At 43.0% G+C, this 15,778-nt stretch overlaps 2 protein-coding genes and 1 long non-coding RNA gene across 13 annotated transcripts in view; 1 reads left to right on the top strand and 2 right to left on the bottom strand.

Moving 5' to 3' along the window:
- N4BP2L1 (NEDD4 binding protein 2 like 1) overlaps positions 1–10,062 on the bottom strand; it is a 23,706-nt gene extending 13,644 nt beyond the window's left edge. Inside the window, exon 1 of one of the 3 annotated variants that reach the window (XM_040267127.1) lies at positions 8,260–10,062. In XM_040267127.1, the coding sequence (XP_040123061.1) occupies positions 8,260–8,438 (179 nt within the window). In that variant the 5' untranslated portion in view covers positions 8,439–10,062. The remainder of the gene's footprint in view (positions 1–8,259) is intronic. The other 2 variants (XM_040267125.1, XM_040267124.1) reach the window with 2 other exon arrangements.
- LOC120883139 lies at positions 4,289–15,778 on the top strand. Its single transcript, XR_005725695.1, has 2 exons — positions 4,289–7,673; positions 14,226–15,778. It is a non-coding gene; the product is annotated as an uncharacterized LOC120883139 (long non-coding RNA).
- N4BP2L2 (NEDD4 binding protein 2 like 2) overlaps positions 14,071–15,778 on the bottom strand; it is a 69,116-nt gene continuing 67,408 nt past the window's right edge. For 8 of the 9 annotated variants that reach the window (XM_040267119.1, XM_040267115.1, XM_040267111.1 and 5 more), the window contains one exon: positions 14,087–14,240. The gene's annotated coding sequence lies outside the window, so the exon portion shown is untranslated. Of the gene's footprint in view, positions 14,241–15,778 lie in introns of all 9 variants that reach the window. The other variant, XM_040267110.1, reaches the window with a different exon arrangement.

Genomic DNA, 15,778 nt, shown 5'->3' with positions numbered 1-15,778 from the left:
TTTTTCTGTACCATAAACAAAATTTTCAGTGAATATCACTGTGCCCATCTCCTTGTGAATATGTACAACATCTCCTGAGGGTATATCCTCAAGTGGAATAGAAATGGAAACATTTTAGGTTTTTTTGAAACAGTAGAGCAGTTGTTATTTAAAATTTCCTTCTTAGACAGAATATAGGGTCCATGAAGGCAGGGATTTTTGTCTTTTTTGTTCAATGCTCTATTCTACATGAGACATAATAGATATTTGTTAAGTGTATGCTGTTGCTGCTGCTGCTAAGTCACTTCAGTCGTGTCTGACTCTGTGCGACCCCATAGACGGCAGCCCACCAGGCTCCCCCGTCCCTGGGATTCTCTAGGCAAGAACACTGGAGTGGGTTGCCATTTCCTTCTCCAATGCATTAAAGTGAAAAGTGAAGGTGAAGTCGCTCAGTCATGTCCACCTCCTAGCGACCCCATGGAATGCAGCCTACCAGGCTCCTCTGTCCATGGGATTTTCCAGGCAAGAGTACTGGAGTGGGGTGCCATTGCCTTCTCCAGGTAAGCGTATGATTGGTTCTTAAATATCAGGTTCTGTTGCCTTAATTATGCAAACTTTGTATAGGGTGAAAAGAATCTCTGAGAATTTCTATTTGCTCTTTGTGTGTTGAGAATTTTACCAAAACCTCAGGTTTATCCCCAAAGGAGACTGGGAAAGAGCATTCTTCTTAGACTCCAGTACTTCTCTAGATGTTATCGGAATCTTCCCCAATGACTTTAAGCTGGGAGGCAGGAAACAGGTTCAGCAACTCAGCAACCTGAGGAGAATGGGGCAGAAGCCATAGCTGTAAAAATCTTGGGCCTGGTGTGGCTGATCTTCTTGGTGCTGCCAACTGCAACGCCAAGGCTGAGCCTTGCCCTTAGGCAGATGGAGCTCAGCCATCACCAGCTTCATGGACGCCGCCAAGCCACAGGGGCTAAGGGCACTCCAGTGAATAGTTCCCAGGCCATCCTACTGCTCACTCTCGCCCTCACACTTCCAAAGCAGGGCATGTTTATGAGATCCCAAACCAGACTCCCAGTTAGCCCTCATGTGCCAGAGTGGTTTCACTGCAGTTTCCAGCAGAAATTCCTTTCAGAGTCTTGCGTGTGAACAGCAACTTTCCAGAGAATTCAGCAATGCCACAGGTTTCTCCTGTGTTTAATGCTTTGCTGGTTAACTCAGTCATGCTCCAATGAGAAGGAATCACATAACAACGTGTAGGTTCCTTACCCTGACAGTTGAAATACAGATAAACTAAGCTCTTTTTACAGGGTCTTGACAAGTTTTTTTCATTACACAATAGATTGAAATCAACCTCATTACACTTTGATCAGGTCACTCTCACTAGCCTCTTCCTTTGGTGCAGAAGAAAAAGGTCTGATTAGAAATAAGGAGAATTTACCCACTGTGACCTTGATCAAGATATATAACTTCTTGAAATAATGCCATTTGCAGCAATATGGACAGACCTAAAGATTATCCTACTAAACAAAGTCAGAAAGAGAAAGACAAATACCAAACGATATCATTTATATGTAGAATCTAAAATAATGATACAAATCAACATAATCTATAAAGAAAAAAACAGATTCACAGATATACAGAACAAACCTGTGGTTATCAAAGGGGAAGGGGGACGGGAGGGAAGGAATGGGAGTTTGGAATTGGCAGAGGCAATTATGTGTAGGAAGGATAAACAACAAGGTCCTACACAGAGAACTATATTCAATATTCTGTGACAAACCATAATGGAAAATAATATGAAAAAGAATATATACATATATATGAGTCACTTTGCTGTACAGAAAAAATTAACACAACATTGTAAATCAACTATACTTCAATAAAATTTTTTAAAAAGATGTATAACTTCTTAGCGTTTAGTGTCTTCAGCTTGGACTAGATGAACTCTGTGAGAACTTCCTGATCATTTCCTGAGATTTTCCTATGAAAATATTCTTCCCCTTTTGTTTCTTTCTCTATTTCTACTGCTTCTCTAATCGTAACCACACCTATGACATTACATTGCCCCAATTCAGTAGGATCTTCTTCCCATACCCCAGTAGCTCAAGGACTATGGTGGTGGTGATTCTCCTTTGTTACCTTTCTAGCACATGACTGTGAACAGACACTGCACTGTGTGTTCTTACTCTCTGTGATCATAGGTAGCATATATAGTCCTCTTTCTTCCCAACCTTCAGAGAGAGGCACTGCAAGGACTCTCAGCACTGGGGAGAAGAGATTCAGGAACCACCTTAGGAAAAAAAATCACTAAAAATATAAAGTCAATAGCTTCTCCAAGTAGACCTGACTGGCTGAAAATCTGAGATGTCACCTGCCTGATGCTCTAGTTTTCATACACACAGACCTGGAATACTACAAACTCTCTATTTTGACCTTGCTTTTACTTATGAGAGCCCTAGCCTCATAATTAAAAACACCATGGTCCACAGCACTGTGGAGTGAATATGCTCTGGGGTCTAATTACTCACTACTTAGTTAACCTAACTAATCCCCTCTTCCCACTGCTTCTCATATATTTTTTTAAACTGCCTTTGGTTTAAAGTGTACCTTCATCCCCATCTCTGTTCTATCATTGCATCACATCAGGAAAGCATCCTTTCACCTCCTTGGACAGCCCTAGTGCCAAGAAATTAAAAAAAAACATATTTTTCTTGATGAGTCGTCCAGACATATGGTTAAGGAGAAAAGACAGCTATCAGTGAGTATCCTTTGAGCCTACTGAGTCCATATCACAAACCATTTTTGATGGTGCCAAAACAAACTAGCACATTGCAAAGGATGTGTGTCATAAAGCATGGTCCCCAGGCGTTGCTTGGACTCATACTTAAAGATTTAAAATGCACAAACTGAATTAAGGTTGAGAATTTTTAATTTTTCAAACAAGACCATTAAAAAAAAAAAGACTACCCTAAACTATTGCCATTTTAAAGGGATGTTTTAGTCATATATTCATGTAAGGCAATATTATTGAGTCACAAAGTAATGAGATTCTGACACATGCTATAACATAGATGAACCCTGAAAACATTAAGCTAAGTGAAATAAGCCATACACAAAAGGACAAATACCATATGATTCCCCTTTCATAAGGTATCTAGAGTAGTCAAATACAGAAACAGAAAACAGATCAGAGGTAGGTTACCAGGAGCTGAGGGGAAGGGAGAGGCACTGCTTAATGGGTACAGAATTTGTGGCGATAAAAATTTTTTTATAAAAGACAGTGGTGATGACAGCATATCATGTAATTAATAGCACTGAATCGGACACACTTTAAAACGGTTAAAATGTCCTCAAAGGGGGGACATTACACACACATACACAGAAGAATGCACAGAAGTAAACAGAAGTCCACAGATGTTTTCACTGAAGTCAGAGGAAAGAACAGGTGCAGATCCAAATGAGTATGTATCAGTTCAGCTGTGGAAACAAATAGTTCTGGATCACCTGCTGAGGGTAAAAGGGTCTTGGAATTCTATTTCTTCTCTCAATCCTATACTTTTTTGTCCAGCTTTTTAACATTCTCCATGGTCTGGCCCTGGGTACCTCACCAACACACTCAATATGAACAATTCACTGCAATCAAGCCCTGCTCCTCATGAGCCTAGAACACTCAGGTCTTTCCCATCTCCATCTTCTTATGTATGATGCTAATCCTTTTCCTTGGCTTTCTGGTCTTCAGACATCCTTCTGGTCTTCAAGGCTAGCCTGAGAACCACCTCCACATGGAGGAGACTAACTCTTCCCTAATTATCCTATCCTCCTAATAACCATCCTCAGTGACTCCACTGGCCTTGACCACCACCAGCACAGAAGAGGCTATTTCCCATGAGACTTTACTTACCCACAGCAGTGTGCTGGTTACTATCTTCCATTTATTAGTCTTGTGTAGGCTCCTTCTCTCAATCTTATATTATATATACCTTACTGTGCTTAGTCACTTAGTCGTGTCCAGTTCTTTGAGACACCGTGGACTGCAGCCCACCAGGCTCCTCTGTCCATGGGGATTCACCAGGCAAGAATACTGGAGTGGGTTGCCAAGCCCTCCTCCAGGGGGATCTACCCAACCCTGGATTGAACCCAGGTCGCATTTCTGGCAGATTCTTTACCATCTGAGGTAACAGTCTTATCAGTACTTAGGAAATACTTCTGTTGTTGACTAGTGAATAATTAACAATAGTTGGTATTTATGTAGCCCACACATTCTACAATGCTTTCACATTCATAATCACAGGATGATTTTTTTTAATATAAATTTATTTAATTGGAGGCTAATTACTTTACAATATTTTATTGGTTTTGCCACACATTGACATGAATCCACCACGGGTATACATGTGTTCCCCATCCTGAACCTCCATCCCACCAGCCCCAAGCAACAGGATGATTGTTTATCACAGTATCTTAAATCCTCACAATAAACTAACTAAAGGAATAGTAGCTCCATTTTAATGAAAAAGAACCTGAGGTGTTCAATCAAATGATCTATACTAGTTCATAGGCTAATAAAATATAATAAAATAGTTCATAATTAAACAATTAATAGCCCTGAGTAATTAAAATCAGTCTCCTTACAGATTAAAAAAAACTTCCTGGTATGTCCAAACCAAGAATAACCCTAGGGAAGCCCTTTATATAAAAAATTACTTAGTTACTTGGTTATTTAATAAATGCTTCATCATAAGCCAAGTTATTGAATAAAACTACTTTCAGCTAACTTACAAAGTTATTTTCACCTTTAAAAAGTTTACAAACTTTTTATGGAAAAAGTTGAGAAGAAATGAGAAAGTCAGGGGCAAAAGTCTGTATTCTATCCACTGCCTAAAAGTCAACAACTATAAATACTTTTATCTTTTTACACATTTCTTAAAACAGAAAATGGAATTTTTGTGTATATTAGAATACAGATGTCAAATGTACATCTATGTTTTCATTAATGACACGTGCTTTATAAGCCAGCCCTCTATTTTTGTGCCCTTAAGTTGGCTCACATTGTTTTCTAGGACATCAAAACTCTGTGCTGAACATCCCCCTAATCTCATGCACTTGTCCAGTTATTGCCTTAGAATAAATTCTTGGAAGTAGAGTTTACAGGCCAATGACAATAACCTATTTTTGAAATGCTTTTTAAATGAAATAGAGGTAATAAAACACATACAGCAGGGAAGCTAATTTTTTAGTACTCTGATGTACTTAAAAATTTTAAGGCAGATATAAACTTCAACTGTTTTTTAACATGCCCATAGAATTTAAATAGATGTTTTCCACATTCCAGTCCCTGCAAAGTGTGAAAACATACAGATGAAAAGCACAGAAATCTAACATTGATTTGGGAGACCAGACAGAGCCTCATTTCAAAAGCATTTTTATTTTTTTAATCAAATGAGAAATGAAAGTTAAGCAGAAAAAGAGATGAACCCGCATTTGTAAAAACAGATCTCCTTCAATTTTTTTTAAGGTTTTATTTTCCTGATTCAAGAAATACATGCTCATTATAGAAAATTTAGAATATACATAGAATAAGAAAAATATGAATTTCCCAGAATCCAACAATACATAAGATAGTCTTACAATTTTTACTACTTTCTTACCTACGTGTTTTTTTTTAAAACAATTTGCAATCCTCCTTCTCTCCCCACAAATGGCCTGTGACGTTCTGCATCCTCACTGCAGGCCTCTCTCCTTGCTGAGCTGTGGCTTGTATCCTTGCCTGCTCTCCTGATTTCCATGTAAATACACAACCCACCCCAAAGCAGGGCCAAAGTTCTGTGTTCTCAGAATTGCCCATGTCCAGCCTATCAAGAGAACTCACAACGTCAGCTCCCAGCTGCCTCCTTCACTTCAGAGTCAGGCTTCTCCCCAGGAACACCATGAAGATGATATCAGCTGGTCAACATCTTCAGCAGAAATGAATGCCTCTTAAAATGTATACAGCGGTTTAAGGTTTAACAAGTTCTCTCACACAGATGTAATCCTCACAGGAGTCCTCTGAAGTAGACGGAGCAGATTTCCCTGTTTAACAGGGAAGGAAACTGAGGAGTTCAGAGCATAGCTATTCCATGGCAGAGCTTGGATTTGAAGCCATAAATTAGGACTTCCCTAGTGGTCCAGTAGTTAAGATTCTGCACTTCCAATGCAGAGGCACAGGCCCGATCCCTGTTCCAGGAACTAAGGTCCCATGAACCACTGGGTGCGGCCAAAAAAAAAAAGAAAAGCCATAAATTGACTCAAAGTTCAGAGCTCTTTACCTAGCCATTAGTAACAACACTTTTAAGTCTTACAATTAGAAATTAAGAGCTAGAAAGATCTTCAGTAAATCACATCTAACCTAATCTCTGTCTTACTATTCACTTATAAGGAAAGTAAAGAACAGCTAGGTGACTGTCCAAAGACAGTTGGTGACTGTCTTGTGACAATGAGGATCTAAAGGCACAATCTTCAGACTTCCAGGCCAGTGCTCATGGCAGCCATCCCTGCCATGAGTTGGTCTCTTATCTGGCGTCTTCCGCTTAGCCAAAAGTCAAAGTGTAGATGTGAGAGCCAGAAGGGACCTTAAGATCAACCAGGCCAATGCACTAGCTTTGGAGATGAAGAAAGTGAGGCCCAAAACCCATCACTTCTACTGTTCAATTCTGTGCACCCTGCACTCACTGTATTACTCCCCTCTGGGTAGCTCTAAACAAAATCTGGCCAAAGACGTTTATTCCCTTCTTGGACACAGTGTGTGAGAGGCCACAGATCAGCAAGGCCAAAGTAAAACTGAACAGGGTTTGACTGCAAGAAGTATCTGGTTGGTAACAGATGTACCCACCAGGACTGTATCATAAAATAACCAAGTTCTGCCAGGTTCTAGGAAGGCTTCCCCATTCTCCACTCAGAGAAAAGACCTATTGAAATGTGTGTGGTTCTTAGAAAAGGGTACCAATGGCCATTTGGAAGTCACTTGAATCTGTGAAAATGTAGCAATAAGGTTTTGCTAAAGGCAAATCAGCCAGGAATCCTAATTAAAAATGGCAACACATCCCCAGGGCTGTCATCTTTCCCTGACCCTAAAGGACCCAGCCCTTCCTCCCACGTTCTTTGTGTACCATTCAAATCCGCTTCTGATTGTACGTTGCCACCTGGATTCTTTTTCTAAGGTTCCACAGTTCCACGGCCAGCCCCCATGATTCTACAGCTAGCTAGCCTTAGGTCTCTGGTGAGACGGAAAGCTCTTTGAGGGCCAGGGACCACTTCTACTGAACACATACTACTGCCAGACACTGTGCTTTTGAGGATAAGATATGGCCCCCACCTCCAAGAAACTTACAGGATAAACAAAACCATGTGCAAAACTGAGCACAGCCGCAGAGGTGTAAACAGGAAGCGGAGGAGCCCAGAGTACAAGGATAACAGACTTGAGTCTTAAAGCGCTGTTGCAATCAGTTAGGGAAAGGGCAGTGGAGGGGCAAGCCAGGCAAAGGCAAACCAGGCAGGCGGGCCAGCGTCAGCAAAGCCAAGGAGAGAATCAGTTCAACGCTGCAGAGTGGTGGGAGTTGAGGCTGGAGCGGCAGGCCTAGCAAGGTGGCCAAGGTAACAAGCCCGTGTCATTCACGCTGACCCGGTAAGGGGGCAGCTGACGCAATTCGCGGGTAAACTAATTTGGGCGCCTTGGGCACAGTTGAAAGGCTGTGTCGGTGACGGCCTGCGAGGCCACGCGACCCCCTCCCAGGGGCACCTGTGCGCCTTCGCAGTCGCCAAAGCACACGCGGGGCTGCCTCCACCCGCCAGATATTCTACGCGATCGCGTGCCCTGGCCCGGCCCCGACCCCCGGCCCCCGAGCGTCTCTGCTCCGGTTTAAAACGCCTGTTGACGCACTGTGGCGGGTGCCTGCGCGCCAGCGGGCGGCCCGGCGGTCTCCTCCGCAGTCGCCATCCGCTTTCCAGAAGGCTGCCCTTGGGCCCCCGACCCCAGGCTGCGAGAGTTGGGGAGAAGGCGTCCAACCCCGCTGGGCGGAGGGGGGGGGGGTTCGCGCGGGGGGCCGGTGCCATGGGGGCTCGCGCCAGGCGCGGTGCCGACCACCGTCCTCCCGTGCGGGCGCAGCCTGGGAACCCAAGGCACGGGCCCCCGCATCTCAGGCCCGCGGCCCGGCCGGGAACCGGGTGGCCCGGCTTCCCCTCGGCAGGCGCGGGCTGGACCGGAGCCCGACGGGGACTTGGCGCGCGGCGCATCATTACCTGGCCAGTGTAGTTTTCCCCGAGCCCGGGAGGCCTCGCAGGAGGTAGAGGTGTTTCCGAAAGCTGTGGCGGCGCGGAGGTGTCCCACGCGGGGGCGGCGGGGCTGGCGGCCGAGGCGGCGGCGGCTGCTGCTGCCGGAGGCTCAGCCTCCCAAAGGATTCAAGAAAACTCTCCTCCATGGGGTGGGGGCTGGCGGCGAGAGCCCTGCGTTCCCTTTCCTGAAGTCACGGTCTTGGCCAAAGCTGTTGTTTTTGTGGCTCTCCGGCCATGTGATAGATGGAGGGGCGGGCGCTCGCAGGCCAGCCCCTCCTTCCCACCCGCTCGAACCGCGCTGCGTGGGAGGGGTCGTCCCTACCTGGAAAGCCGGGGACGCTGGGAGACTGACAACCGGGAAAACCTCGGTGACCGACCTCCACTCCCCTCCCACCGCCCACCCTCACCTCCAGCCCAGCCCATGCCTCCCTGCGCCTGTCGCCCTGGGCCCACCGAGTGGGACACTGGTCACTTCCCCAGGCTGCCCGCGTGGAAGGCAGGCCTTCTGCAAAAGCCCTACCCCATCCCACCACCCACTAGGCCTTGAAAGTGAAATAATTTTAGTTGACGAAGAGAACGTGAACAGCATTTTGAACAGTAACAGTAAAAACCATAGTTTCCCGCAGTTTGTGAGCACCAATGTCTGGCTGGTGTCCCAATGGCTAATGCCACTCTCCCAGGACCTGTGTAATTCCCACCCCACCCCTTTTTATAAATTCTTCTTTATCAGCCTGCCAAAAATATTTTTAGAAAGCTTTGTTGCTTCTACATAACTTTAGAAATCTCTTCAAAACAAGACACCCCTTAAAACTCAGATAGATTTATGAACAGTAGTATAAACTAGGCTTCCTGAGAAAGAAGGGTAACTGCCCAGGTACACACTTTGTTGCCCGAAAAGACGTGGTCTCCCCAGAAATTATTTCAGCTCCCCAGGGAAAGGAGCAGTCTACTGACACTAGAGAGAAGCATCCAGAATTCAGTTCTAAGTTCTGGGACTGGTGAGCGCCAGTTGGTTGATCACCACAGTACTTTCCAATATTTCACACTCAAGAGTGTGATAGAAAGATCCCATTTTCTGAACTAAAATCCAAGAAGCGTGGACTGAAAGAGACAATACTGAAAATTAACATTTTCATCCTGGAAAAATCCCAGATATATGGTGGCTTGAGCTGTAATAACCATTGTAAAGCAAATATATTTTGTTTCTGGCAGCTAAGGTATGAAAATTTTGAAAAGGAACTGTGAAGAAAAGCAATTTACTTCTAAAACAAAACCCAGGAATTGCACAATGAGCTCTGGAAGGCACTCTCCAAGTATGGAGGGGCTCTATGCTCAGAATTTCACCTTCCTCTTGGGGTTCTACTAGGGAGGGGCAGGGGAGGGCAGGGAGGTGAGCTACTCTCTCTTGACATTTCTCTTCCCAGCATCGGAGCAAGGATTTTTGGCACTGCTGAGAAACACTGAAATTTCAAAAGCTTCTCTAAATATTAGGGGAAAACCATAAGGAACAGAGACTATAGATGAATCATAAAAATAGTGATGCTTATCATGTATGTATCCTATCATACTTCTATGTATCCTAGTATACTTCTTACAAGAACTTTTTGCCCAGCCTCAAATACTACCTTTTCCATTCTAGACTTCTGTTCTCTAATACAGGAGTCACAGGCCACATGTGAAATATGACTGGTCCAAGTGAGATTGGGGCATCCCTGGTGGCTCAGCTGGTAAAGAATCCGCCTGCAATGCAGGAGACCTGGGTTCCATCCCTGGGTTGGGAAGATCCCCTGGAGAAGGGAATAGCTACCCCCTCCAGTATTCTGGCCTGGAGAAGTCCATGGACTGTATGTATAGTCCACGGAGTCGCAAATTGGACACGGTTGGACACAACTGAATGACTTTCACTTTCACTTTTCACTTTCAAGTGAGATTAAAATATGCTGAATTTTGAAGGTTCCATATGAAAAAAAATGAAGTAAAATATCTCAATAACTTTTATATTCATGTGTTGAATTGATAGTATGGTGAGTACATTAGGTTAATATATTATTAAAATTAATTTCATCTGTTTCTTTTTGCTTTTTAATGTGGCTAGTAGAAAAGTCTGAATTATGTATGTGGCTGACACATTTCTATGGGACAGTGTTGCATGAGACTTCTGTCCATCTCCATTTCCTTCTGTAGAGGGTGTGCCAGGCAGCATGGATAGGGCAGCAGGGCACACAGCTTTGGGGACTAGAAGTTTGGGCACACTGAGACTTCAATGTGGGTGGCAGCTGGAGCAATAAAGTAGGTGCTGGGAAATATGAGTGTGCTGTTAGAAGAGAGGTCTTGAGCTGGATGCTAGAGCTTTGGAAATTCCTGCCCTGTGAGAAGATGGAGAACAGAGCAGACAGCTGAAGTCAGGGCTCAGGGATCACACTTAAGGACTGTGCCCTAGCCCCGCCCCCCGCAAAGTGGATCTGTTCAAAGAAAGAAAGTACAAGGGACAGACAGAATTCTACGAGAGCACGTTAAGCCTCAGGGAGGGAGAGCTAAAGAAGGAGAAAATGGCTGGCAGTATCTGAAAGTGACCCTAGACACTTCTTTCTCTTAGCTCTCAGATTTAACTAGTCAATAGGCTCTGTTTTCCCCAATTTATTCCTCAGAACCACAGTTTGTTTAAAGCTGTTTGTGTATCTGTTTCTTCCCACTAGACTAAGTTCAAAGGCAAAGACAGTGTCACCCTTGGCACCCCAAGAGCTAACACAGCGTCTGACATTCAGGGGTGCTCAATAATTTTATATGGACCTGAACTGCCTTCTCAGTAAATGAATCTGAGCATGGGCTTTACTAAAGATTAAGACTGAACAAAGATGGGGACAACTTCAACTGAGGAGTAATGTAAACACAGTCAGTGACCACATCAGCAGTTCTGAGGGCCACAGTACTCTCAGATAACGTCTACAGTCAGATCCTCACTGGCCCTAACAAGGTGGCAGCCTCTGGAGAGGAGGGCTACCCCGGGTCAGAGGACCCCTGTGATTAACACTCATTCATGCCCTCAGTTCATCCAGCCAGGTTTTTCAGCTCCCAAGTTCTATTCTACTTCTCTAGAATGTGATGACCAGCACAATCTCACTTTGCTGTCCTACAAACCACTGCTATGATGAGGTAAAGAAAATAATCTTAAAAGTAGTTTTTGGCAAGCAAAGAAACATTCAAATTTTTCTCTAATTATTATTGCTTAACAAGATGTGGAAAAACAAGGGGGTATACAGGAAGAGCTCATGGAAACCAGAAATTTAACCCTTGAACCTAGAGTTCCAAATACTCCACAATTTGGAATGCTTAAATCAGCCCCAGGTTTCTCCCCTGGAGATGCCATATGGCAGAAAGTCTGAAACCAAGATGAAGCTTCCAAAGCGGTGTAACCAAAGACCCTGTAACAGAGTAGAATCATTTAAAATACAGAGATAGTAGCTTCTCAATTCTCATTCTATGTCTTTTATTCCGCTACCAAAAGCTTTTATCTGATTTCCCTACCAAAAGTTTTGATCTGATTTCTTACTCAAAAATATGTCTTATATACATTTTTACCTTGTTACATATACATATGTATATATGACATGAATTGAAAGAATAGGAAAGCATCCATCTGTGCCTGCTTAGCTGTTTCTCTGGGGGACCCCTCATTGCTCTAGCACCTCCAGCTTTCACCTTCCACCAAGTCTGCACTGCACTATTTGGCCATTCAGAGGTAGCGCCTCTCTACTTAAAACTCCTCCTTCCTGGCTCTTCCCTCGTCCTTCCCCTAGAACCTGGATGAAGGATACAGGAAGCTGGAAGAGGTTAGGGAAGGGGGACAATGGGAGGGCAGTCATGCAGAGTGTCTGCTAGGCTGAATCAACAGGGGAAATGCTCAGGACTTGGTGGCCTGGGATAAGTCTACCAACACAGAAATGTCCTCTGGATAAGACTGACTTTGCTCATTCTAACCTCACATTACCACTACCTCCTACATCCCATCCCTCTCTCTATTTGAGGTCATACGCCTCTCCCAAGGCAATAACCATAATCTGTTTCCAAGCACCAAGTATTTGCCACTATGCATAGGGACACTTGAGCAGTGTAAGCGGAAGCCTGGGAAGTGGGGAAAGTAGTCCCAGCCCATTTTTCTAAAGCCCCACTCTGGAAATTAGGGCAAGGTAATTAAGGCAGTGGCTTGAGAAAGCTAGGGGCATCCTGGGCCCTAAGTACAAGCCTGGGTGAATAGTTAGCTGATACGCTTCAAAACGTCACAGAGTCTTAGAATTGGTCATTAGCTATGCCATACTCACTGTTAAATATTTATACTATTACCCTTATGCACAGCCATGGTGGTGTATTCATTAGAAATCCATAAATGTTGCTACTGAAGAGCCCTAAGAAAGCAAAGATTTCCCAGATGCCAGAGTCTCCTCTGCAGCCATCTGTGTGTCAACCCTAATACTGATCATCTCTTGTCTGAAATCATCCCATTCTAGGCCAAAGGTGAGTCCAGTTTCACAACAGTACTAGGAGCCTGCACAGAGAGCAAGATCTCAGGGAGTTCAACCAAACATTGGATACCTTGGTCTCTATCTGAATCAGACTTACGGTCTAGCAGAAAGATAAACTGAAACTGTACAAAATGAACTAGGGAAAATGTTGAGCTATTTTAAAGCAAACACTCAATTCCAAACCAAGCAGATGGAACACAAATAGTTAGCTTCCACTCTCTCATTGAACCCCAGGAGAATGTAGAGGCTTTTTGTGTGTGCGGGGGTGGGGTGGGGGTGGGGGAGTGTTAGGAGAATGGGGGATATGATTATTATTTTTAAGTATTAATATAAACTGTAGGAAAAAAGATCACAGCAACAAAATAATTAAAAACTGGAAAGCAAAAGGCCTAGTGTTAACTAATTTGGAAAACCAATTAAGAAACAAAACTTGAATTATAGAAAGCCAAGAAGAAATACCATTTACTCTGCATAACCCCTAAAATTTCAGGAACTAGAAATTTCAGGGCTGGAGGTGGGGCTCTAAATAGGAAAGTCAGTTAAAAGTCTGTTTAAGAAACAAACATCCACAGTCAGGCAGCTGCTGGCCCTCTAGAGAAGCCTGGAGGTTTATTCCCTGGAGAAGATAAAACAGGATGAGAAGAGTAGAAAGTAAGATAAGGCAGGCAATGCTCCCTTTCTGAAAACAGGGATTACATAAATGCCTACATGTTGAATAATGAGAAATCAAACCTTGTTTTTCAAATATGAATTTTCATATTTGAAATCTGTTAAGTACAATTAAACTAAAATAACAGCAATAATAAAAATAATAGTTACTGTAGTATAGTGCAAGTCCCACAATCCCTAACCAAAATCCTTGAGGTCAGAATTGTTTCAGAATTCAGAAAGTTCTAAGGGGATGGTCTAGGGCACCCCTGGTAATTAAACACATTAATATTTCTCCAGTGAAATGTCTGAAAAGTCACACTAACTGGGGTAAATAAGGAGTAAAACTAACCTGACTGTTTAGGTCAAATTTTGCTGCCAACTTAGTTTTAATGCCAGACATTTGAGAAACAAAATAAAACAACTTTTGGTTTTCAGAGCTTTCTGGATTTGAAATTTTAGAAATGGAATCACTGACCCACGCTTGGATAAAGGGGCCTATCCTTCTATTCTGATGCAATTATAAACATAGTCTACTCAAGTTTCCTGGGTCTTATTTTCTTCATGAAATAAAATAGGGCAAATATCTTCAAAATTAGATAATAAATTATTCAAGCTATTACCTCTTTTGCTGAGTTTTTTATTAGTATTCAGGAAACTGATCAGAATAGTTGAACAGATTATTCAAACCAATTTCACTCCAATGAATATATCACTCTACATTATCCTTCAGGTTGGCACTGAGCTCTCTTTCTTGATGAACAGGATCTTCAACAGTACCTGGAAGATGGAGAATTCAACAGCAAACAAACACAAGCCCAGACAAGTCCAGACAGAATGGTGACAGGAATGGAGTTTGTTGTCAGTTTCCCAAGCTCATGACTATTTATGCGCCCCTGCAACCAGCATCCAGAATTTCACACTCCCCACAGCCCCCACACCCTGCCTGGTCTTGCTTCATTCAAGAGCCTGTCCTCTGGATTTTGCCCAACTTTCTGTTTCTAAATCAAAACCTGGTCTATGTCCCATTCCCTGATGATCCAGTTTTTTACACTGTTAAGTTAAAAATAAATACACTTAATTTCATGCAACTGTGTTAACAAGTTTATTAAGCCAATACATTGCTCTGCCAGGAGCATTTGAAATCAAAGCTGCAACCAACAAAGATACTCAGGGGAAGGGAATTAACCCTTACTAAGAGCCTATTATTTTTCAAAAACTTTGCACAAGTTATTTCATTTAATCCTCATTTAATATCCCCATGACAGATTAGTATCATAAACCGTTTTTTTTTTTTTTTAGGTGAAAAAATTGCAGCTTTGAGAAGGCAATTTAAGGTCACATAGCCAGTCAGCAGGAGCTTCAAGATGGGAACCCATCCTCTTTCCAGCAGGCTGCCCTACCTCCTTAAAGGAGTTAGGCAGTATAAACACTCTGGCCACCAGCAGGAAGAGGATGTGAGGCTCCAAGAGCCAACCACATTCTCTTGCTATTTCCTTCTTTTTAAATTTCTGTTTACCACTTGAGGCCCACTGATCATTATGCCAAAGACGAAACCAAAAGGCCCATTTTCATTACAATTATAAAAATCCTGTACATAGCTACAGCACTCATAAAATTCCCCAACAAGAGAAGAATAATTAGGGATGCCTGCTGTATGAGGTTCACAGAGGGCAGTCAGTTTAGCATGAATGTAAAAGATGAACACAAAAGTCAAAAGTATGGTTCATAAAATGTCCTTGACACAAAATCAGCAGATATAAAAGACCTGCCGAATTAGCCACTGCCAAATATGCCCATGCTTATCGTGTGCAGTTTATCCTGGTGTCACACTGAGGGGAAAGGTAAACACTCGCTTCCTAACTTCGATCCTCATATAAACTCCATGAGGCCAGTTTTCACTGCTACATGCTCGGTGTGTAGAAAAATGTCTAAACTGAGGCAACTCAATAAACATTTGCTGAACAAATGAATTAATTTGTTCATGTCCTTTCCCTGGAATCTCTTCCCCTCCTCTATCTATCCCACATTTTCTAGTGGGTCCTTTAAATCTCTAATCTTTTCTTCCAAATCTTTAGTCTTTCCCCTTCTTTCAGCAGAACCTTGTTTAAAACAAACAGAAATATTTTTACTGCGTATATGTGCGTTTCTAGTTAGCTGAGAAATGGAAACACAGAACACTCTTAGAAATAAGAGTTATAATGAAAAGAGAAAACATATGGTTAATGCAGAGTACATTCAATTCTTATCAAATGCAGATATATACTGAAATAGTAGCAGCTGTGTTTATCTCATAATTTAGGCATTTGAAAAAAAAA

The sequence above is a fragment of the Oryx dammah genome, unplaced genomic scaffold (assembly GCF_014754425.2).
Source record: "Oryx dammah isolate SB20612 unplaced genomic scaffold, SCBI_Odam_1.1 HiC_scaffold_24, whole genome shotgun sequence".
Lineage (NCBI taxonomy): Eukaryota > Metazoa > Chordata > Mammalia > Artiodactyla > Bovidae > Oryx > Oryx dammah.
This window is presented reverse-complemented; position numbering and strand designations above follow the sequence as displayed.